Source organism: Hippocampus guttulatus, chromosome 23 (genome assembly GCF_054856545.1).
Source record: "Hippocampus guttulatus isolate MCC_2025c chromosome 23, RoL_Hgut_1.0, whole genome shotgun sequence".
NCBI classification, from domain to species: domain Eukaryota; kingdom Metazoa; phylum Chordata; class Actinopteri; order Syngnathiformes; family Syngnathidae; genus Hippocampus; species Hippocampus guttulatus.
The window spans coordinates 4,683,471-4,708,978 of record NC_141283.1 but is presented as its reverse complement, the minus strand read 5'-3'; the positions used below and the strand labels follow the sequence as shown (position 1 = coordinate 4,708,978).

The 25,508-nt window shown below is 44.3% G+C and overlaps 1 protein-coding gene across 1 annotated transcript; it reads left to right on the top strand.

Moving 5' to 3' along the window:
- The first annotated feature begins 640 nt into the window (after positions 1-640).
- LOC147185827 (inactive ribosomal protein S6 kinase delta-1-like) lies at positions 641-24,142 on the top strand. Its single transcript, XM_086104514.1, has 16 exons — positions 641-943; positions 1,741-1,776; positions 2,108-2,228; positions 2,774-2,889; positions 2,962-3,055; positions 3,637-3,690; positions 3,782-4,207; positions 4,285-4,409; positions 4,484-4,582; positions 6,783-6,830; positions 7,848-7,980; positions 8,950-10,488; positions 12,214-12,303; positions 18,426-18,508; positions 21,792-21,887; positions 23,199-24,142. Exons 1-16 carry the CDS (start codon positions 842-844, stop codon positions 23,298-23,300), a joined length of 3,264 nt encoding a protein of 1,087 aa, XP_085960640.1. The 5' UTR covers positions 641-841; the 3' UTR covers positions 23,301-24,142.
- The last annotated feature ends 1,366 nt before the right edge of the window (positions 24,143-25,508 follow it).

Here is a 25,508-nt window from a genome sequence, read left to right as displayed (position 1 = left end):
TACAGCTTCTTGTTGACTTTGAAACTTAGCTTTTAGCCGACGTGTGCATATTTTGAGCATGACGTCTCTGATCCACTGGTTAAAGGACACTTTGATTCTCTCCTCTTTCATCTCAAACCGCTTCAAACAACAAAGCGTGTGACCGAAAAGTGGTTAGGACTGCACGACTGTCCGTGTTTTATGTTATGTGTTGTGTTTATTATTTTACTTTATGTTAACTGTTTTGTCAAGCGCTTTGTTACAGCTGCCGCTGTTGTGAAAGCGCTATATAAATCTGCATGTATTGTATTGTATTGTAAATCAGGGTTACTTCCTCTCAGACACTCTCATGTAACACATGAGCCCACCAACACAATGTTGATATAGACATCACACCCGAGAGTTAATGGGTGTTAAGGGTGGCCGTCACATGGTTTGATCAACACATTTCCCCCAAATTCCCGCTGGCCATCATGATCCTGCTAGTGTATCTGTGAATGAAATGAAATGAAAATGGTAGTTTGTGGGTGTTTCTGTAGTACATGTGAGTGTCTTGGTCGACTGTGAACGCATACATTTAGGAGTGTGTGTGAGCGATTTAGTAGTGAGTGTGACCGGTGTCATACTTTCTCTCTGATACAACCGGAGAGTGTGAGAATGGGTAGTGTGTAAGTGGAAAAATGTTCGACAGTGAGAGTGAGATAACTGTAATCTGTGCACTCACACATACTGTATGTCAGTGCGTCATAGATTTTGCTGAGAGTATGAGCTCTCACTCCCACTGGATTTTCGCTGTCGTTCCAAACCGAATGGAAGTGTACAGCTTAGCCGGCTGCTAGCTTTCGGCAATGTTGTTAGCATAATGATATCACAGCGGGACAGCGGGGATTTCGCTCGTTTTTATACCGTCACTGAACCCACGAAGCACCGGAAAGGCTACACGGTGTACAAAGTCACCGCGCGGGTGAGTGGTTGACGCACAATTGACAGCTGTGACAATAACAATTTTAGCTCAAGCTAAGCTAGTCGAGCTAATATGATGTAAACGCCGAATGTCAACGACACCATATCACTACTGGTTGTTATTTTTATGTGTCGCTCCCTCTCTGGTTATTTTCCTCCTTAAAATACCGGTGTTTTATTTCCACCCTCGGTTATGTCATTATCATTGTGTCATCACAACCGTAAACTGCGTAGCGAAGTGGTTCACTGAGGAACACGAGTAACACTACGCTGAAAAAGTGTAATGGAGGTTGGATTATATAATTGGAAGTGTGGGGGGTATAGTTGATATGACTGAATGGCTTGTTCGACTTAATACATGCAGGATTTTTAATATACCGAAATACGAAATTGCGTAGCGGGTGTCAGGAATACCGAGGAAAGGCCATTCCGAAATTACGCCTACAGAGACAAGCTGTAAAAACGTCATTGATAATTTACGTAAATAGAAATCCTGATGTACGAAATCTGCGTAGCGGTGAAACGCAGAAGAAATACTGTACAATTTGATAATTTAAGCAAATGTCATTTATCCAACTACAATGTGAAATTGAACAATCTGATAGAGTTGATCAGAGAGCTCATCTTTATTGAATCTTCACCACTTTAACATTTATTGGCGATGTCTCCCTCTTCTCCCTGGTTATTCACTATATAATGCACCCATTGTTACCCTCCCTGCTCATATTTGTGTCAACGCTCACAAGAATAATTGGATTATAATCCTGATTTCTTTCTCCCTCTTCTGTTTTCACACAGATCATTTCTCGGAAGAACCCAGAGGACGTCCAAGAGGTAAAACAAACATTTTTCATCCGTGACATCACTTGTGCAGAAATTATTCATTATTTATTAGGTTGCACTATTATTCCCTGAGACGCATTTCTTTAGAAGAATTTAGACTTTTCACAAAAGATGTCCACTTTGGAATGCACTCTTACTTGGAAGCAATGCTAATGCATTCAGCGTGATGCCAATTACTGCCTGGAAGTCTTGAGAAAGGATGATTTCAACAGGGGAGTGAGCGATCAAGAAAAGTAGCTCCTGGATCCTCGGATCTTGGCTTTATGTCTTTAATTTTTTGATTCACACCACCCCATTGTGCTGTCTGTCTCTCAATCTCCAGATAACGGTTTGGAAGAGGTACAGCGACTTTCGGAAACTTCACCACAACCTTTGGCAGCTGCACAAGAAAGTTTGTAGTCAGTCGGAGCTGTTTCCTCCCTTTGCCAAGGCCAAAGTGTTTGGTAAGTACGCTTGGACCGAGCTCACTTACAAGTGACGACAGTACATTATTATTGACAGTGAATGTAAATTGACACAGTAATTGGCCCCTTTTACATTTTTAATGGCTTCTATCTTGGTTCTCCGATGTCCAAACATTTCGATGTAGGCCTAATGACCTAGAAAGTGATAAGAAGAGTAAGTTTGCAAATGATTAAACCCTGTTTGTTCTGCCTCCTTGTATTTGGTGCTAAAAGTCTGTCCAGTAGTACAGTTGCTTCTTACACTGATACTACAAATGTACAAGTTTATTCTTGTAATTGTGGCTTTATTTCCCTAATTTCATGATTTGATTATGGGGGTATGTTTTCTTTTTTTTTCTTTTTTGGTGTGGCCCTAAAACCAGCTCTGTGCCTTTCAGTAATGCTGCAATTGATCAAAATAATAACCGAAAACGTAATGTCCATTGTTCCAGTAAGAACCAATATCTCAGCATACTGAAACAACAGACAAAGCTGTGATTCTTGGCTTCATTCAATGTGTGTTGAATTCCTTCCGCCACATTCAGGTCGCTTCGATGACTCTGTGATTGAGGAGAGAAGACAGTGTTTGGAGGATCTGCTGCAGTTCTCTGCCAACATTCCCGCTCTGTACAGCAGCCAGCACATCCAGGAGTTCTTCAAGGTAAGACGTTTGTGCCAATAAATGCACTCAGAACCACAATCCAAAAGCACAATTTTAATACGTGTTGTCCAGGGCGGTGAGGTCCACGACAGCTCGGAGCTCATCGGACCGTCCGAGCCCTTCTCCGAATTCCTGGCTGACACTGTGTCGGACTCCAGCTCGGATGGTAGGTAGTCATATTTACAATTCTTCCCAAGTGAAGCTCCTCCACTCACTTCAACACATTTTCTTGGCACCAAGATGCCACAAGATGGTGCCAATCTACTACTTTTATATAAAGGGTTTTGGCCTGAACACAAAAACTCTGGATAGGTGAGTTTCTACACCTGTTGGATTAAGAGAGATCTGATCTTCTGGCAGTGACGATGAAAGTTACAAGCTATCCTTTGGCAGAGTCTCATTCTTTAAAGTAAAGTGGACAATTTCCGAAGGCACTTTGATATGTTGCATTACAAACTTTTTGGTCTCTGGACACTTTGAGAAGCAAGTTGCCCATTTATAGGATATATTAGAGATGATGTGTGCATACAATACATATCCAAAGATGAAGATATTACAGAGTTAAAGCAAACAAACTCATTTGTACTATTTAAGTCCGTCACTCCATGACAACTTATAAAGAATCAGATCAAGGAACGGTATTGAATCACTGAATTCTCATCAATTCCCATCAATTTGATCGACACAAACGAACGCAGAAAAGCTAGTTTAACTATCCTATCGCTGACATTTGGATTTGTTCTCCAGTTCAAAGACACCTCAGTTGTACAGAAGATTTGACATTCTCGTCCGAGTATGGAGGTAGATATGAATTATTCTTGTCATCGATCGGATTAGAGCTGCTATTTATAGTCAAGTAACGGTATGTTTCTTCCATCCACACGTTTTTCAGGCCCGTCCAGTGAGAGCAGTGACTTGGTCTCTCTGGCTGTAGACACGGACTCTCTGGCTGAGCTCGATGATGGCATGGCCTTGGGCTGCAATTCCCCAAAGCAGCCGCACGGGGGCGCCGCCAGCATTAGCAGCAACAGCAGCAGCAGTCCTCGCTTGCCCTCCGCTCAGGATCATTGCAGCCCACCGTCACCCGCCCTCTCCTCTCCCGGCTCCTTGGCCCCGAAGCCGGAGGTCAGCCGGCCTGGCCGTGGGTCGCTATTCTCCAAGCGAGCCGGCGGACTCAAGGAGAAGCTGAAGGCCGACTACTTGGACAAAGCCGGCGAGCTTATCCGGGTGGCTGCACAGAAGGAGAAGGATCACGACTACCGGGCAGCGTTCTCCTTTTACCGCAGCGGGGTGGACCTGCTGCTGCAAGGTGTTCAAGGTCAGAGTGCTCGTCCTTTAGCTCCCGTCACAAACGTCGAAACATCTTCTTATAAGCGAACGAACATCGCACCACAGGTGAGCCCAGCCCCACGCGGCGAGAGGCGGTGAAGAAGAAGACTGCAGAGTACCTGATGCGAGCGGAGCAAATATCCAGTCAGTATCTTGGCAGCAACATGGGCCAAGGGTCTACCCAGACATTGGTGAGCCGTCGCCAAATATTAACTGTTCTATTTTTGGAAATTTGAATCTCCCTGAATCACTGTTTGGGTTACAGATGATGGGGGCGCAGTGCTGTTCGTCCACCAGCGGAGAGAGCCAGCCCAGTCTTTCCGATGATCTTGCTGCTTACAGGGTGTTGGGCGTCATCGATAAGGTCATTTGAGTGATGAGCAAAGGGATGGTCAAAAAAATGATTTCTGTCTTATTATTTATAACGGCATTACTCTATTCGCAGGGTTAGGGACGAAGCCGTGATGCGAATTTCGCTCATAACCGATAATGACCCACCCGAAAATGTTTAAAATAGCCGAGATTACAGTAACCGTAATACAGTGCCCCATGTAGATTCACGGTTCGCTTTAAAATACACACACACACACACACACACACACACACACACACACACACACACACACACACACACACACACACACACACACACACATATACCCTTCAGAAATAAAAGGTGAAGGTGAAACACTCACGCTCGTGGTCTTCACAGGGCACTTTGTTCCAACGAGTGCACTACACTGTATTAGTTGAATCATGTCCCGATAAATATGGACAGTCTGTCTCCGTGTCTCCTCTCCTCCTTCAACCATCTTTGAGGAGCAATAAAACATAGATGATTGACTTGATAATCGAGAGGGATAATGTGTGTGTCCGTGTGTGTGTGTGTGTGTGTGTGCGTACCCGTTTAGCAGCAGTTATGACTACTACCAAGGTCAGTTTGGGTTGCTGGTTCTGTCAGCCACCTGCCGGCGAAGCAGCTTCACCACTCAGCCATGAAATGACTTGGCAAGTGGCTCAGAGAGCGGCATACAACACTGAATCAATGATGCTCATCCTACTCGCCGCACACGCAAAAACCCAAAGGGGAATGTTGACACAATACTGGCAGGCTGTAGATGTGCCTAAGTTCAGCAGTCCATCACTTTAAAAGCAGCTTCACAATTCAAGTAATCGCAAAAATGGTGCCCGGCTTCCTCTCCTCATCTCATCCTTCTGCCTTTCACTTTTAATGGGGACATAGGAGACAGATGGAGAGCTCCTCACCCTGCACCCCCCACCACCCTCCGTCACTCCCCATACACTACCCCCCCCCCCCCCCCCCTCCGATGTTTGTGTCTTAATTATATTAGTGCCCTGGCTAGCACCACCGCTCTGTTTACTCACATCTCCATTCATATCCATTTAGCCTGCACCTGTTTGGTCCCAGCCAGGGTCACACGGAAAGAACGCACCGGCTCCACACACACACACACACACACACACACACAGACACACACACACACGCACACAACGTACAGACTCACTCACCGGGTCGCGCACATATGCTCGAGATCTCCCCGGAGAGGGTGATGATGGAGCACGAGAGCGATGATGATGTTAGGGACAGAAAAGAGGCGAAAATGAAGATATCACAGAGTGGTGCCGCAGCCGTCTTTTTTTTTTTTTTTGAAATTGTAATACTGGCGGATAGGGCACGTCAAAGGACGAGATTTGAGGATGATGTCGGCAACATCTGCTCGCTTCTTGAAATGGTTGACACATGTAAAATATGATTCAATAAAAAAAAACAGCATCCTAAATTATCCCTGTGTAAAATAATAAGAATGATAATAAAAACACAAAATCTTTAATTTTAAAGTGGGAGAGATTCTAATGGTTTTATCCTATTTTCTGCATGTAGAAATCTATAGTCGGAACAGCATTCGAATGATTTACATGGCAGCATTAAAATGTGCTTTCACCCATTCACAGTGGACAAAATACATATTTCAAACATTAAATTTCCAGAGTATGTAGAAAACCACCAAATGATGAATTCATACATGTAAACTATAATTTAACATCCTGTAAAATTTTTTTTTAAAAAGTGTCAAACCAATTGTGTTCTGTTTGTGCGTCATCCGTCACTTTAAATGTGTTCCATTTGGATTGTTCATTTTATTCTAACTGGAAAAAAAAAAGTCAATCCAAGATCAAATCGACCAATGACCACAATGTCGAAGAATTAAATTAGAAATGCTCGGTGTCTTTGCACAATAATTGACTTGCAAACACATTTGTTTGTGCCCATCTGGTCGGCTAATCAGCTAATAATTTTCACCCTAATGTGCTTAAATCAATGTTTTGTGGCTGTGACATTGCCTTGGTAAACACAGCAGGCCCTGAAGGGTTAATCTCCCCACCAGTGTCATTTAGGGACCAACATTTATTTTTGGGCTGACCCTCTCCTGAGGATTGAAAACACGGCTGCTATGCCATCATCTTCATCGTGTGTGTATGTATGTGTGTGTGTGTGTGTCCGTGTTCACAACCTGCTGATTAATGACACTCTTCCATCACAGGTTCTTTTGGTCATGGACAAGAGAACACGAGAGATGTTTGTCATGAAAGTAAGTACGGTATACTGTAGTTGGTGTGTGTGTGTGTGTGCGCGCATCCTGCATGGCGGTTGTCCTGACTGTGAGTGTGAAGTGTGCCAGACGCCCCCGTGTGTGACCGCTGTAATTGATTCTAATGGGCCTGTCCCTGTCAGCTCCTCTGCTCTCAGGTGTGAGACGCGTGCCAGATGTCAACGCGCGGCGCGGGCACAGATGACTTCACATAGATTCACGCACACACACACACACACACACACGGATGCATCTATCGACATATCTGCAGACACTTGCTGCCAGTGTGAACTTAATGTGTGATAGTTGTGGAGCTCTTTGAAAGTCACCCGCACATACGTAGCTTGATGGGAGCCAGTGACTTTGAGTTGGGGCATAGCTGGCATTAGTGGATAATGGTCGATTTCCCCTTTGCCACACTGACATCCGCATATACTGTCCTGGAGTCATGACATAATTAACGAGAATGTAAAGAGTTAAATAGCTTGTACATCACAAGGAACTCATTGATGGTCCTTCTGGTTTGTGTGACGTGGCCACCGGGGGGACATTATAGAAAGACAAATAAGAGGTTCAACGCTTTCACAGCTATAAGTGACTCAGTAAAGTGCAGTGTCATTGGTTGTTTTTCACCGAGGATAAAGAATATATGCCTTTAAGTATCTTTACTTGCTGTACGTTTGTGTTCCAATATCTCTTGCTTCAAGTGTCACGTCGCCATAGGAATGCCATTTTTTTAGCCCGTCCGTCTATGTAGTCTCCTATGATGTGTTAGCATTAAGCTAGCAGACGTGTCATTCTATTTGTTTTGCTTTGTGAAACCTTGACTGCAAAAAAACATTTCTCTGTTTGCCAAACTGCTGCTTGTTGTGACCCACAAATAGACAAATGTATGAACCGTAAATGGTCACTCGAGTTGAGAGGTCACCAACAAGCATCAATAACATGCAGAGCTGTGTCAAGCCAAGTTAGTCTGTCCCCAAAAATGTCTCCAATCCTCTTTTCCGCCTGCATCAGGGTTTGAGGAAGAGCAGCGACTGCAGCCAACTCAAGAAGAACATCACGCCTCGCTCGGTGCCCCACATGGTGCGCCTCAAGAAGCTGATGGACTCCGAGGACACCGTCTTCTTGCTGCTGCAGCATGCCGAGGGTCAGACGTTTTTTTTTTTTTTTTTTAATGCCTGCCGCTTTGCGCTCGCCTTCGCGTGCCCTTGTCCCAGACAGATGTTTGATGGAGATGGCTGCGTGTCACAGGTCGTTATTCTGATACCAGGTGGCGCCACGCTTCATTAGCTATGCCAACACCTGGGCCTCCTTACATCTCTTTCGCGTGAGGCGTGCGGTGCTTAGGAGTGTTGGTGAACACTTCAAATAAACTGAAGACTTTTCTTTTTTTTTTTGAAGGTTAGGTAGGGCACCTGGACAACACGTGTCGAACAGGAGAGCAGTGTTCACATTATCAAGAGCCACCTATAAACTATATTGGTTAACTCAATTCTTTGATCCCTTTTAGTTGATTGCAATTTATTCGTCATCTTTAATAAATTAATATTAATTGGTTGCAAATACAATTCTCAAATCACCCTCCCCCACTGAAAATTTGTTGTAATGTGCATTTTAATGAGGAAAAATATCACTCCAAAATCCATCCATCCATTTTCCGATTCGTTTATCCTCACAAGGATTGTGGGGGGTGCTGGAGCCCATCACAGCCATCTTCGGGCAGTCGGCGGGGGACACCCTAAACCGGTTGCCAGCCAATCGCAGGGCACACATAAACGAACAACCATCCGCGCTCACACTCACACCTAGGGACAATTTTGAGTGTTCAATCAGCCTGCTATGCATGTTTGGTGCGTAAACTTTTGAAATCCACTTTAGAAACAAGTTACGAGACACGTGTTCAAAATTCTATCCCAATTTGTTGCCGCAGATTTATTTTCTGTGTGGTCACATTTTTTTTCCAAACACGTATAATATAAGAGCAAAGCTTCAATTTTGATAACTGTATTTATTTAAAAAACAAACCAAAACATTTTAAGTCGAAGCCCCGATAAGTTTTATTTATTTCCTGACAATAAATCAACTCTACTTTTTTTCCTTTTTCCTTGTTCTGCAGGTGGAAAGCTGTGGTCACATATTGGAAAATACCTGCGAAATTCCAATCTGGAGGAGAGCTTTGACATTCCTTTCATCCAGAAGAGCCATACGGTAGCCGTGCACTCGCCGCAATGTGCTGCGCCGCAACCTGCTGTGAATTCAGCGATTTCCAGCTCTGGGCCTGCTCCTTGTTGTTCTGATTCTGCGCTGCATGTAAACAAGGAGGTCGATGACCTGGCCGCCTCTCCTTGTAAAAGCGGCCTCTTTGCCAGGCTTCGCAAAAAAGTGCTCGCCCACACAGACTCGGGCGCAACTTCCGAGGAGGAGTGCACCAACAGTTATTTAACGCTTTGCAATGAGTACGAGCAGGAGAAGGTGGAGCCGGGCGCTCTCGAGGTGGACGACGACGCGAGGAGCGAGCAGGAAGTGTCGTTTGACGTGGCGACCGGAACGGCCACCGCCTCCTCGCGGAGCCGCTCGCTGCTCAGCAACGACAGCCTGTCGTCCCCCGTTGGCTGTCAGGAGCTCGGCTTTTTCGCAGACCCGCGTGACGGCAGGCGAGAAGGTGAGGGGCTGGACCCCGGCGATACTTTACGCTTGTCGCCATCCTCGGCTGAGCCACTGTCTCTGGATCAGTCCAAGCACACGCCCATGGAGTTTTTCCGCATCGACAGCAAAGACAGCGCAAGCGAGGTGACCTGTCAAGACTGGGAACAGCAGCAGCAGCAACCACCCGCCTCCCAGAAAGTCTTTCCAGATCTTCCCGAGCTGGCTGCGGAGGTCGAGGGCCACAATGCACAACTTTGGGGCTTAGATTATAGCGATGAAGGCTCCAATGAGTCAGTGCCGGTCATTTCTTTTAAAGAGGCGGCAGTTGAGGATGAGGGTCATCCGCCGGACCTCTTGGTCAATCTTCCCGTAATAAGCGGGGCCGCTGACTCTCAACAAGAGGAACGGGAAACCTGCATGCTGCATCCGGGCCTTAAGGTCACGACCTCCCCTCAAAGGTCTATCAAGCCGGATGTTTTACAGCTCCCCGGCCAGTCGGAGAGAGAGGAAGAGCAACAGCCTTCATCTTTGCGTGCAGCCTCTACAAAATGTGACCCTGGGGTTGCATCTTCATCCGGATTGACCTCCCTCCAGGATGACTCCAGCTTGACTTTGGGACAAAAGGGGAAAGGAAAAATGCCAGTTGAAGCCTCATGCCAAAATAATGAGTCTTTGTTCGATGCAGCCCGACCAGCGGCAGCCTCCCTGAGTGACGAAGCAATGCACACCGACGTGATGGCAAACATTGAAGCTCAGGCCTGTGAGAATTCCACGGAGGGCAGCGCGGAGTCGTCAGCAGTTCGACCCGACACAGTCGAATTCGACAACGCGGTATCGCGGCTGTTCGCGGAGCTGGATGAGTTGTCGCTGGCTGCATCCCAGGCTCGTATTCCGGAGGCGTTCGTCCGATGCTGGGCCGTCGAACTGGTTACGGCACTGGATTGTCTGCACCAAGAGGGCATCATCTGTCGAGACCTCAATCCCAACAACATCCTCCTCGATCGCCAAGGTGAGATAACAACGATTGCGCTTCCAGAATAAAACGCAACGGGCAAGTTTTCACGACCTTTGAGCCGAGGAACATATTTACCATTAGAAAAAAAAATCAGGGCATCACACCACTGCCGTTTGTGACTATTTTGACTAATTTTTGAAGACCCACAGAAAATGTAGTTCTCTAGCTACTGTATATAAGCACGGAACCCACCAAAAGAAAGCTTTAACCTTCTTTCATCTGGAAAAAAACCCATACATTTCGAACCTATGACCGTTCCTGAGTAAACAGCAGTTGAACATTGGTAAGGTTCTTGAAAATACTCGTTTCCAAGAAAAATTCTGAGAAAAAGAGCATTTTGTGAAAGGATGCATTTCAAGCAGAACATTCACCTTGATGCTAGCCTTTGCGATAACATAACACAAAAAAACGGTGACTTTGATTGAAAAATAACACTGCTCTGATACATGACCTATGTACGAAGTTTTCATGGATGTGGAACTTTGTGTATGTGCGTGTTTGTGTGTCTGCGTGCGGGTGTGCGCGTGTTCGTCAACGATGACGATGGGACTTTGTCATCTTTTTTTCTTTTTTGTAAAAAGCTGTGTTGTAGAGTTAGCTGCCGGTATTTATCCATGTTGTCAACACCACACTGCTTCCGCACATCACCCCGCGACGTGGGATCGCCATAAGATCTCCGTACCACACCCCACGGCCACTCACACTGTGCAACCAAGATCTGATCGAAGCCATCTAGTTGTGATTTATAAATCTGAAATAATTCCCATAGCCTCGATAGTAACTGAGGAGGTGCGCGATGCCCTTTTTAAATATTTTTTGCAAGCATATTTAAAAATGTTGGCACAAAAAGAATTAACTATTACTTGACTATCAAATCCTCTCTCAGCTCATCGGTATGGCTTATAATAGCCATTCTATGCAGAGGATAAAGATTATATGACTGAGAGTGTTGTCTGTCACCGTAGATAGATAACATAGATGCATTTAGCTAGCGGCCCGAAAGGATAAACTATGTGTTTTTTAAATACACGACCAGTATTAACTCTCCAAGCAGTGCCGTAAATAACCTTTGATTTTTATCAACTGTTCCAAAGTGAATATTGAAGTGTAAAAACAATAAATTGTGTACTTCAATTTGGGCGACGGAGATATTGAGAACCACGCAAAGAAAGATGGGTGAGGTGAGTCGCTTTGCATAATACACGTGCCGCGCTATTGGATGGCGACCTCCCCCTCCGCCTCCCCCATCAGTCATGATCTCTTCTACCAAAATAAAGGCGAGAGGCGCGTTTTACTGGGTCACAAATTCCTCCCCATTTTCTTCTGTTGTCGTCCCACAATCATCTCTTTGCACCTCGTTATCAACAAGCGTCTAATTAGCTGAGTGGCTGTTTTAGTCTCCCCGGTGGTAATTATTGTTCTAAAGGGCCCATCAACGAAGTAGTGCGGTGCATCATTCTGGCTAGCCCCGGCTAATGGCCGCGGCTACCTAATGACACCATTAGTTCTAATGATGGCGTTAACGGGTAGCCGCTAAGCAGGAGTAATCGCCGAGGCGCTGTGCTTTGAAACGGCTCACGGAGGGGATTGTAGGCTAGCGCAAAAGGAACGGGGCGGGAAGGAAGTGCTTATAAGGTAGGCCAACAATTTGAAAAGTGCATAAAGTCTAGAGTGCCACTTGACTGTGTGCAAGGTGCTAAAAAAAACGTTTCCTTTCAGGTCATGTTCAGCTAACTTACTTCTGCAGCTGGAGTGATGTGGAGGAGTCCTGCGACAAAGAGGCCATCGCTAACATGTACTGTGCACCGGGTAAGACGTTTTATTTGGAATGCCAAAGAGCTCTCACATATTTGTTGAATTACAGTAATCCCTCGTTTGTCGCGGGGGTTACGTTCCAAAAAGAACCAGTGATAAGCAAAATCCGTGAAGTAGTGAACTTTATTTATTTTTTTACAGTTATTACAATACTTAACTATATATACAATGAAATCAAAGACCAAAACCTGTTTTCAGGCCCAATTACAAAAAAAACAACAACCCCCAAACGTTTTCAACAAATAACTAATAGTTTTTGGAAATACTGTACTGTCGACATGCACCACCGCCGCTGTGTTCTGATTTAAAGGGTTAAAAGCATTAAAAAACAGCACTAAAAAAATCCGCGAGACAGCGAAGCCGCGGAAAGTTAGAGCGAGGGATCACTTTACTCACCAAGGGTCCACGAATACTGAAAATCAGGGGAAATTCTGAGCATTTTTCTTTTTTTTGTGTTGAGTGTGTGTTAAGGGAATCATTTTAGAATCTGTCATTCTGTTGATTATCCCGTCAGTAACTGGAGTAATTGGATAAAGGTTAACAAGTCCGCGTGAGGTGCAAGTATTATTTTTGTCCACTTGCCATCGTCATGTTCCACAATATTATCTGCAACTTTTAAGGGTGTGTGACTTTGAAAGGCGGGGCCTATCCCGGTGAGTGATGTGGGCGTCAGCGGTTTGAGAAGGTAGACTCGGCTGGCTTTAACTTAGTTTTCTCCAGTCTTGCCACCATCGCGCGAATTTATCTCACACAGAGTGCGACAACGGTAACAGTCCGCGTGGAAAAATTATCCTTACGTGTGGCCTCGAGTGACTCAAATCATCTATGCAGCCTTCCTCCACTGACCTATAAGCGAATTAAGCACACACGTGATCATTTTTATCCTTGTCGTCTGTCTTCCGTCTTATTTTAGATGTGGAAAGTCAGACGGTGATCTTTTTTCCAAAGCCTTGGTGCGGATCGAGCAAACCTTGTTGTAATTGTTTTGTTGTCCTCTAAAGGGCGCTGCTGCGCAACGGTGAGGCTAGCTGGGGCGTGCGCGCTCAGGCCTTGTGCTTGTTGCCGCAGGCAGGCTTGTGGCAGCTCTGGCATGTTGTTTAAAAGCTGTCAAAAGCAAACTGTTTGCCCCTTAATGAGTGATTCTTCACTGAGCTTTGGCGTATTTCAAATAGGTGACTTCAGACGCACTCAAGTTGAAATTCATGTTTCTTACTGAAAACACATCACAGCCTTTTCTTAACACTTTCCAATTCATTATTCTTAGAGGAAGGTAAGGTGACGCGTAATTCATCATCATTTTCTTTGTCGCGTGTAAAATACACACCGGGGCATTTTGTCGGCCATCTAAATGTGTACATTTGTATTTCAAAGTGTTTGAATTTTAAAAGTAGTTAATTGAAAACGGGCAGAAAGTATTTGAATAGTTTTTACCGGACAAATATTGTGAATTGACTACATAAATACATACACGAACTTATTTTTTAAAGATTTAGTAAACTTCACCTCAATCTGGAACAACACGAGACATAAGAGCTTTATTATTTTCTTCTTGTTACTCTTCTGCTTCTCTTTAAAAGGAAAAGAAATCAAAATTTATTTGGAAAAAACCATCATGTAAGATTATTCATGTAAATAAATCCCTCAACCATAAATATCCGTAATTTGTAAAAAGGCAAACACAACAAATAACCCCTCTGCCAACGGCATCTTCGGGGATGAGGCACAGAATTGATTAAATCACCTAAAGACAATAATCTGAATAATCCTGCGCCTTAATGCAATAAAACAAAAAACCTCAGGGCTATTGCGGGCCGGATTTGTGCTTTACTTTGTTGATCATATCTTCAGCCAAGAAATTTCATTTAAAAAAACATGTTTGGGATCATCAGAAAAATCTGATTGTAAGTTTTGAAGACAACATATTGATCCTAAATTTTGCAGTCACATTGTAATAATATCCGCCACTAGGTGGCGTGTGATCCCTTCTTAGCATTAAATATCTTTCTGTCTGCCTTTTTGGAATCTTTTTTTTTTTTTTTTTACTCCTGTCTAATATATAAATCTGCATTTAATACACGCATTCATGTCATGAATGCGCTCGTCGTTCCAAGCACCAACTCGTGCGTATGCGTGTGTGCGTTTTTATCTTGCCCTTGTTATGTATTGCTGTTTATCCAGACAGGGTCAGCTCCATGGCTTCATTCCTGATGACAGATTTATGACTGTTTGCCAGAGAGCTAGCAGGGGGTCTGCTCTCCGTGTGTTTGTGTGCAGTGCGCTCACATGTATGTATGTGTGAAAGGAGAGAAACATGTTTTTAAAGCGCGTGCATTCACACCCACGCAAAAAAATAATAATCAGGGAGTGGACTTGGAAAAATCCAGTGGCGGTGTATTCATCTGTTTATTCTGCCCCTTGTGCTTATTTACCTTCACACCATTTAGTCATCGCTACTAAACATCAGATGGCAAATGTTTTGGTTTGTAATAATTAGTCAAACAAAAGCAAAGGAAGGAAAAACAAGCAGTTGAATATTTGACGGACAGAAGCAAATTGAATCCTAAAAGGTGATGCATTTTTTTCAACTGAGGCTGATGACAGCTTTTTATTTTTTAGCGCATCTGTTCCAATTCACATCTTTTTATTTTCTTTTTCATTTTTAGTTCCGGCAGTAAACGGCATCGGCTCATTCACATGCAGTAGCAGATAATTAGAATACGATTTTAAATTAAAGAACCATCAGCAGCAACAACAAAATGAAATGAAAAGCAAAAAAAAAAAAAAAAAAAAAGCATAGAAAACTTTTATTTGTTATGCCTTTGAACACGCATCACTCAGCGTACATGATGCCTAAACGCAGCTTTTAATCATTTTAATCTTATTGTCTAATGAATGACTGCTTGGTCATATTATGCTGAACATAATTTTCCGAGTTCCTATTCTCTTTCTGTTGTCATAGAAACAAACAAAACAACAACTTGAAGAGCCAATCCTCATTTCACATTTGATGGTTGCTGATCTTAAATGTAAGTTTTTGTGTGTCATACAAAGGCAAAATGCATTCAACGTGTTTCTTTTCCTTTTTTACACACACACACACACACACACACACACACACACACACACACACACACACACACACACACACACACAGTCTTGGCACACGCCATTGTACTGTAGCCGGCTCCCTCCTTGTACTTCCTACCTGCTTAAACATCGCTTCCGCTTTCTATTGAGCTCTTCGGCCGAATGTTTGGGGAAGTTGGCCGCGAGAGTTCCTTACGGCCCACAGGAGAGACGAGATGCGGTTTGAGATACCGGGCAAAATGTGCGCGCTCGCATTGTTTTGTTTTAAAAAGGGAAGAAGAAGAAGAAGAACAAGGGGAGGCCAACGAGGCGAACGTGCGGCATTGTTGAACTCTTCTGCATCGCGCCTTTGATTTCACCATCTCAAAGCGTTTGGCGCACATGCGAGTTGAAGGGACAGTCACACTGCGGAAGAGTTGTTTCGCGATGACCTGTGGCCTCTGGACGCGCTTAACCCACCTCCCACACACACACACACACACACTCTCCCCCCTTCTCATCCTTTTTCTCCCCTTGCTCCGTGCCTCGCTCTGACAGAGCGGTAAGTGTAGCCAGCTTCACTGTACTCTCCCTGCAGCTCCTTAGACATTAATCCATTGTGATGACATCGACCTTGCTCTGAGACGCGTGTGTTTGTGTGTGTGCGTGCGTGTGTCCACTATCCCCCCAACACCCCCCTCCAGCCAGGAGCTACGCAGGTATCACTAGTCCGTTCAATGACGATCTTCTCTCCTTGGCTGTCAAAACAGTAGTCCTGGGGAGCCCCGAAGACTGGTTGCTCAGTTAGCTGTAAGTGTGTGTGTGTGTGTGTGTGGGTGTGTGTGTGTGTGTGGGTGTGTGTGTGTGTGTGTGTGTGTGTGTGTGTGTGTGTGTGTGTGTGTGTGTGTGTGTGGGCACAGCAGTATCATAGCCCTCTCTAACCTTGGCTGCAAGAGAGCCACACACGGCCCCGCTGAGTTCCCCCGGCAGCCTCCAGGAGACGAGGGGTCTTTGTCTCTCATGTTCCCCCAGCTGAGGAGCCCGATCTCTGGGCACGCACAGGGTCACGGACGCCCCCTGGGTGACCACCCCCAACACCGCCCCTTCTCCCCCACCCCCTCTCCAGGGTGGGGGGGGGGGGCGTAGCAGAGCAAAGTTGAGCAGCATGAGAAGCCATCTGGTGCCAAGCGGAGATGGTAGCATGCACGGACGCACACTTTTTGACTTTGGGAAAAAGGGGTGTCACGCTTTTGTGTCTTAGGTGGGCTACACATATACTGATAATGCGGCCCAACATGGAACATTTGTTCCTCTCTTCCAATCAGGGGCATAAAATGAAATCTTCAAACAATTCTGACAAATCCAGAACCATACTCAGAATCAAGCAGGAACCAACCGAAGTAAAAAGCAACATTTTACCGATCTTAAGTGACGACTTGAAAATGTCATTTCTTTGCAGTGTCTTTGTTTCCGTGTGTGTACCGCAGATAATCAGAGTATCAAAGTGTTGAAGAATATTACACCCACGTGGAAACGGCAGAAAAATCACATATCGGAATGCTCCCCGAGGTATGGGCAGGCCGCAGGGTGACAATGGGGGGTGGCCTTGGCCACCCTTTAGCGCCGCCACTGCTTCAGATGAAAAGTCTGCAAACACTTGCGTTTCTGATGTCGTTTGCAAATCTGCAAATCCAGTTAAGAAGTAGCCTCAAGACAAATAAAGGAGAGGGGTTTTTTTGGAGTGAGAAATGCCAACATGTTGGGAGTGGGCTCAATTTTGATTTTTGATTTTTGGGTGAAGCCGACTGGACGAGTGATTCCCAAAGAACAGAAAAAGATAGAAACACATCTTATATTTCTTATGGTCGATTCAGTGTGTCAAATTCCAGGATGGGGATCGGAGGGTAAATTCTGCTTTGGAAAACAGCTGCCAGTGAAGGAGTTGATGAACGTGCAAAAATATGGCCCCCTTTTTTTGATGGGTGGTTTGGATTTTCTTTTTGACTTATCATACCACTTTAAGTTTGTGAATTAATAAATATACAAATATACTGTATATAGTAAATATATTTTTTTATATTTTGTATATATATTTTTTCTCATTTATTTTACAAATTAAAAAGCAACAAATAATTGAACCAATGGGAGCCAAAAGAGGGAGCCGAGCCTGAAGAACTACTTTTTTACTCTTTTATACACTCTGTAACCTGATAACCCGATACGCTGTCCACTGTAGTAACCGTTTCCCCCAAAAGGCTTAATTCAGCACACTTGCTGTTTTTTTTTTTTGTTCTCTGTTTGGTCAAGGTTGAAAATGTGTTTGGTTGCTTTTTTTTGAGCACAAAGCCACTTGTGTGTCTTTTTTTTGTGGCAGAGTTGTCATTTAAATATTCACCTTCAGAAGTTTTCTTTGCAAGGATCATCTGAAGTTTTTGTTTTTAAATTCAAATAAAAAGATCAAATATTTTTTTTAAATTCAAATGAAAAAACCCACTTGCAAGTCGGACAATTTAGAGCAAAATGAATTCTTGCCAACCCATGAAATAATGCGGTTTGTCCAGAACCAGCCCTCAAGCCAAGCGAGACCCCCCCCCCCCCCCCACACCCTAAACGGCACAAAGAGAACAAAACTCCATTGCGCCATTTGTCCTCTCGTGTCGGCGCTTTTCCATTTCTTCGTGTGCGCGTTTTGTCTGAATGTGCGTTTGCTTGTTCGAAGGTCGGGTCATGCAGATGGTGTGAAGTTGCGGCACAGACGCTTTCCTCAATTTAACTGCTTTTTTTTATTATGCAAATCACGCTTTTATGAGACACACTCCGTGCGTGTGTGCGCGTGTGCGTGCGCTCATTTTGAGTCAGTCCGCTGAATTACTGCCTGATTCAAGATGTCGGCCTGGGACCTTGTCGAGTATTTTCAAACTGAAGTAGCCGCCACGCATTGAGCCGATTTCATTCCTTGTTTGAAAAGAACTGCAAGTGAATGATTATTTTTCCTCCATGACAGGTCGCACCTTTTCGGGATGGACTCATCGTGTATTTTTCTTTTCTAGAGGTGGGAGGCATCGGCGAGGAGACGGCCGCGTGTGATTGGTGGAGTTTGGGCGCCATCTTGTTTGAGCTCCTGACAAGCACGGTGAGTCCAAAAAGAGCCCGAAAGTGCTTGTTGATGTTTTTTTTTATGGGTTTTTTTTTGTCCCATTTGGTTGCAAAGGTATTGTGGGATGTCTGCAGGTTGATTGGCATTCAGCTGTCACACTCTTTATGGTCTTGCCAGATTGTGTGTGTGTGCGCGTGTCGTTTGTGTGAGCGAGGTGCGTCTTGGCTGCCGCCTCTCGCTCTGGTTCTCCGGGAGCGCCAGGGGTGTCCGTGTGACTTTCTCCCCCAGCTTGAGCTCCATCTGCCGGGCCACGGGGTCAGCCCTCCGCGGGTCTCTTTTCCTGATTCCTGGAGCACCGCCGCAAACCTTAACGTCGGTGTGGAAGGGAAGACCGGGGGTGGGGTAGGGGGGGGGTCAGCTCTCGAAAGTGACGATCGCTCGGCCGGTCAAAGGGGGGATCGGGATGGCGAGACAGTCCAATTTTGAAGACTGGGGGGGCAACTTTTTTTGGGGGGGGGGGGGTCTGGATGTATCTGAAGCTGCCTAATGAGAATACGAACACATTTGTATTAAGTCTTCCGTCCAGGTGAAGTACAATTTGAAATTCAACTCCCACAAAAATGTGTCAGTCGTTTTCTTTTAGGGGGTCTTCGATTCACGACACAAACTTTCGTTCCTACGGGGGCCGAAGGCAGAATGCTTTGTTTACCTAAGCCAGTGTTTCTCAAATAGTGGCCCCAGGGGGGTGCGAGGCTCCGTCAAGGGGGGGCACGTTTGACCTCGGGGAACATGCATCTTCATTTTTTTTTACTGTCCTAAAATAACTTGCAGTTGCACCTCCACTACATTAGGGCGCAGTGGCGCTCTCATTGGCAGAGTTTGCGCAGGGAGCATTCTCAGGGAGGAAATATGACGAGGCGTATGTAGAGCTTGGCTTCAATGTGCCTGCGGTGGCAGACGAGGGAAGATCGATGTGCTTACTTTGTTGAAAAATTTTGGGAGCGGACAGCATGAAGCCAAATAAATTAAGGCGTCACTTAAAGACATTACACCCCAATCACGCTGATAAGCTGCTTGAGTTTTTTTTCTGCGAAAATGTGCTGAATATTGCCAACAATCATGCCACTTTGTGACTGCTACTTCAGTAAACTAAAATACAGGTCCCCGGCTACACATTGAGCGGGAGCCGAGAGTTGCTGTGTCCTGCTTCAAACCTCGCTTCGAAAAGCTATGCATTGCAAAACGTGCTCATTGTAGCCCTTAATCCAGACATCATCTTTGATTTAAAAAAAAAAAAAAAAGCACAAATACTTTTACATATTTTTGTTTTGCTGGTTAAAGTTTTTTTTTATATTGTTCTCCTGAGATAATGTTGGTGATTAGTTTGAATGCATTATTAGTTATTGATTTTATGTAATTTTATTTTTCAGTATTCGTATGGTTCGACATAGTCAGTCAAAAAATATTTATTGTTAAATTAAGGATTTAATCTTATTTTTGAATTTCAGATGCACTTTAACTCTTTTCTGTTCCAGTTACTAAAGCTATTCTTTGTTGTAAGTTGGTCCATATTTCTTTCTTTTTTTATTCTCTGATACGTTAATAAGGATACAGTGTTATGCAAAGGTGTACTTATAACAATTTTATAGACAAATGATACTATTTATAGCCGTGCGGGGGGGGGGGGGATGTTTTCCTCTTCCTTGGGGGGGGCATGACAGAAAATAATTGAGAACCACTGACCTAAGCAGACAAAGTAAACATTCGTCTGGACAAACATTTTGAGGGTATGGATATCAAACCTTGAAATTCAAAACGGTCGGTACGAGCAGCAACCGAGAAACGGGTTCATTGCGTGCCGTTCGTAACCTTGTTTCAGCTTAATGTGAAGAGACTCGCCTCCCAGCGCCGCGTTCTCCTTTTGCCACTAACTTTGACTTTTTTTTTTTTTAACACGTAAATTTAAATTGTTACTTAAAACATTGGCTACAAAATAACGGGTTCTATGACAATACATCTAAGAAGTCATTCCAATCCAAGAACACCATTTCATTCAAAAACAGACAATTGGAACATTTTCGCATAACTGTAAAACATAATAATTTTTGGCATTTTTTGGGCATTATTATTCATGGCAGCATTTATTTGAAATCCGCATAAATCAGATATTGACTGGTGAAATTGAACTGTGTTTAACATTGCAGGTGCCACACTCTATATACACACACACACACACACACGGACGCACGGTCCATGTGCAAAAGGGCCCTTCAATTTTTCATTGTCTATTAAATTTAAATAGCGTGTAACTGGTTGCCAGTGGGCATATTTTCTTATCAGCTATCAATGATGCCCATCAGTGTCCAAAACATGAATCTGGGAGGGGGGGGGGGGGGGTGTTAGGTTGGTGTTATTGTGTTTAACAACACGCACGCACATGGCGCTTACCTGGGGGAAAAAAAACAAAAAAACAAAGTCAGTCACACAGATGTCTCCTTTGATGATTACGTCTGGGTAGCGTCCTGGCAAAGATACACTCACAGACACGAGCGCAAATAGTGTCTCTTGATCCTTGCAGGATAAGATCTTGCCTCGGGCAGTCTTGACTGCAGCCAGGAACCAAGCCAGAAGTCCTGCAGCACGTATCAGGAGAGAGGGAGCGAGGCAACGGATCCAGCTTGGGAGGGCTGGGTGGGGGGGGGGGGGGCACACAAGTGCACAGCTTGCCACATACACACAAGGATGCACAGTTGCCTCTGCTGTTTTGTCTTCTTTTTTTTTTTTGTTCCGTCAGAAGATGCGCTGCTGCACTACGGTGATTACTGGCCATTATTGTCAATTATTTGAACAATAAGGGCTTGAGTGTATGGTTTTGTAAAGCACTTTACAGGTCATGCACTCCTTTTCACTCACTCAGTTACTTTTTTGTGTGTGTGTGTTTTTTTTGGGGGGGGGGTGAGTGCAATAATTTGCTTTAAAAAAAAAATCTTAATCCTCCTGGTTTAACCATTCCAGTGAAGTTTTTCAAAATTGTAATGAACCAACAGTATAACCCCCCCCCCCCTCTCCGCCCCCAAATAATGTTTTCCATTCTTTGACACACACTCACATGGGCAGCAGTTCCAAGAAGAGCAACAAGAGCGTCACCGCCGTCATCATTGTTGTTTCAGGTGCTCTGTCCTCCTCCTCCCGACGCTCCCGCGCCGGCCAGCCCAGGCTCAGCGGGGTGTCCCTTCCCCGGTTTCGTCACTTTTTTGGTGGTGTTGTTTTTTTTTTCTTTCTTTCCATGTGTGCGCTGATGGTTATCTCTGCCCCGCAGTCACTGCTCCAGTGCCATCCAGCGGGAGTCGGACGCCACACGGCGCTCAACATCCCCGAGTCGGTGTCTGAGGAAGCCCGCTCGCTGCTGGAACAGGTGGCCGTGCAAAACACATGACAACGGAACGCACGCATAAAATGTTCTGTTTGAACCTCAAAACAAGCCGTTCGCTTATGTAGCAATAAGACATTTCATTTATAGGCACCTTCCAGGAATTAGACGCTATCTGTTTTGCTGCGAACAAAAAATTTTGTCGAGCAAATTAAGCGGCTTCATGGTACTGAATTATTAGAAACACCAAACGTTAGTTCATAAAATTAAAAACTGGTCAGCTGCAAATCAGATTAATTTGATTCAAATAAAAGGAATCGAGTCCTGTAGTAGAAATGATAGAATCAATCTTTTTTTTTGTGTGTGTGATTAACCCTTTGATGCACAAATAATGATAACTACACCAAGGATTTTTTTTCTCAAATGTTTTATTTACTAGTCTTTAGGCATGAAAAAGAAAAATAATGGCAGCGGATGGCGACACACATAAGGGTCCATTTGTAGTGGTTGATGCACACCGCTGACATTACGATTAACTCATATCAGAGAAAAGAACATTTGAATAGCTGTCCACTCTAGTGACCGCTGTGCCTGAAAGGGTTAAACCCTTCCAGAAGACAAAAAACAAAATCGTACGGAAGCCAAAGCGCCAGTTCCCGTAGCAAATCCAAACACCCCAAATTATTGACAAACAACATATTTGATTGAGAATTTTTATGAACACGTCAAGGCAACAACGAGAACTCTCTCTGCCTGCTGGGCAAAGCTCACCAAGTCAAGTATCCAGTACAACTTTATTGTCAAATGTGCTGTATGACAAGCACAGATGAAATTTCCTCCCTCTTAAACAGACAACAGACAACAAGAGGAGCCGCTGCGGGTGCCCGCGCCGCCATCAAAAGAACACTTAACATAAAATGACAAAATAATACAACACAACACAACACATAAAACAGACAGACATCTTTTCCTCCATTCAATTTGTTGTTTGAAGCAGTAATAGATGAAAGAGGAGCGAATCAAAGTGTCCTTTTCACAAGTGGATCAAAGACGTGAAATGTGCACACGTCTGCTACAAGCTAAGCTTGAAAGCAACGAGAAGCTGTAGCGTCCATTGACGAAAAACAGATTGGCTCTCTTCTTTTGTCCAATGTAAATCCGCTTCAATTCCAAGCCGCGACTCCCAGTTCCACATACGCATCGGCGAACAAGCCGTAACGTTTGACAGGATTGTGACGGCCATGTGTCGGAACGAAACACGCGGGATGAAGTTCACGCCATGAGAAATAAGGGCAGGATGAGCGAAAACAGAATCGACTGTATTCGCGTTGACGGTTTCCATTTCCTGTCTGCCAGTTGCTGCAATACAACCCCACGGAGAGGCTGGGCGCGGGAGTGGCCGGCGTCGACGATATCAAATCGCACCCTTTCTTTGCCAAAGTGGACTGGACCAAGTAGATGCCGCCCACACACCCCTTTCAGAGATGCATGCTTGGCAAACTAGCCATCACTGTTACACTCCAGGTGGACAAAATAGGAAACTAAAAAAAAAAAAAAAATCCATTCGTACATTGGATTCATGTCCAATTGCCAAACAGCAGTGTTACCTTCTCATGTACGTTTTATAATAATTTCTGGATGCTTCACTGATGATCCACTTCAACTTTGTTCGTTTGGCACTTGTGTTGTTGCTATGAACCATGATCATGATACTTGGCCACACGTGTGCGCTGACGTTTATCGTATTGAGGCCAGAAACATTTCTTAGCATGCAGCCGTGCCCCAAACTAAACAAGATGATGCCCTTGTTGAAATACTCTATTTATTTTTATTTTTTTTATACTCCCACTTGCAATATCAGGGGTTTTACTATGCAAGTTAAAAAGCAAAACCTGGCCAAGTACACTAGTCGGGCATTATTTTAATAACAGACTGAAATTCTGGATCGGGATGAATAGTCAGCAGAAGAACAACTCCTTTTTATAGAACTACACTACACTAAATACTGAATCCATGTTGTCAGGTAAGATAATAATCAGATTTTTGTGTAGACAGCACTTTCAAGGACCTTCAAGTTTTACCTTGAAGAAACTGATCGATACGCTAATGACTCAACTTTAGAGCAAACGTTGGGTGATGGGGGCGGTGGGGGGGGGGTCCTGTCATTCAGGCGCATGAAAGCCCAGCGCGGGATCTGCGCCGCAACGTCCACGTTAACAATGTTTGATTTCCTCCTGTGTGTATCATCCACGCGACACCGACTCGACCGCAATGCAAACAATAAACACACGTGAGCAACATGCTTGCTGTATTGCTTTGCTTTGAGACACATCGCTCGAAAACGTCCCGCGGGATGACGGCGAGGGGGCAGCAGCGTATTCTCACCTAGCGTCGCCGTGGCGACAGTACATGCATGTGCTTTATTTTTTTTATTTATTTTTTTTTTAGGGGTCCTTTAACCATTTAAAAAAGAAAATTCTAGCTCAGGGATGGGCAACTGGCGATATACATTTTCCATGAAAATGTGGAGAAATGTGTGTGTGTGTTGGGGGGGTGGGTCCAAAATATGAAAACAATTTTTTAAAAAAAGGATCCGCAAAGTATACGAACCCGCAGGTGCCAAAGCGCGAATATCCAGGGGTCAATTGTAGTTTTAAGTTGTAATATCACCAATCACCACTGGATGGCAGACATGTCTTTGCTGCGCTTACACCAGGTCTTATACTTCCTGACACAACAACACTAGTAGCCCAAATCGTTCCTTTTTTTTTTTTTGTGGATTCGGAATGATATTCAAGGACAAACATTATTGTTCAATAATCTTTTTTAGTGAGTTGGTTTTGTGAACGAATATACAAAAATAAGTGCACTTAAAGTTGGTTTCTTGTTCAGCAGTTTTGTGCCGTCGTTAAATGGTCATTTTTCTGCAAGCGAGCCCTTTGCACTGAATTACAAAAAAATAATAATAAGAGGATCTGGTAATTTTGTTTCAAACCCTTCTTTCGTTCGGATCTTTTACACATGCTTTGAAAAATGTATTCGAAATATATTTATCCATATTTAAAATAGCATTTTTGTCATACATTTGTTTCGGAAGCGCATCGTCCTAGTTGGTCTCCCCTCAAGAATACAAGTTGCCCATCCCGATTCAAGCTCATTTCATCAACACTTAAAAAGAAAACGAACCACGTGCATGTCATGTCAAGTCATGTTTTAATGACGCATACATGTGTTTTATTATGCGAGTACAACAGAAGATGATTTTCCAATAGCGTTCAATAAATACGCTTGAATATCAATAACGTGACTTAACTTGATATTGAATCACACGCAAGATAGATTTGGGAGCTCATTCAGGTTTCAGCCAATGAAGTGGCTCCCTAATGAGGAATTAATATGCTCTAGGTCCCCCTTGGGTGCAGTTGCTGCGAAATGTAAGAGCAATAATAAGAATAATTTGATTTCTACACAGTAAGCCATCAGACTTAACAGACTGCATGAACTGAACATGAACCCTCTCGCTCAATGCTTCTGTCACCCACAATGACATATTCATACACACGCACAGGTCAGGGAAGTTGTTATGGTGGCAGGTGGAGTGGTGGTGGGGGGGGCGCCTTGCCTTCCCTTGTGTCCACCTCATTGGCGGCGGGGTCAAGAGTCTGC

Excerpts from the sequence above, each read along its gene's own strand:
- LOC147185827 (XM_086104514.1), top strand. The coding sequence starts at position 842 with ATGATATCACAGCGGGACAGCGGGGATTTCGCTCGTTTTTATACCGTC. Across the intron at positions 3,691-3,781 it reads ATTCTCGTCCGAGTATGGAG|GCCCGTCCAGTGAGAGCAGT; the intron begins GTAGATATGAAT and ends CACGTTTTTCAG. Across the intron at positions 4,208-4,284 it reads GCTGCTGCAAGGTGTTCAAG|GTGAGCCCAGCCCCACGCGG; the intron begins GTCAGAGTGCTC and ends ATCGCACCACAG.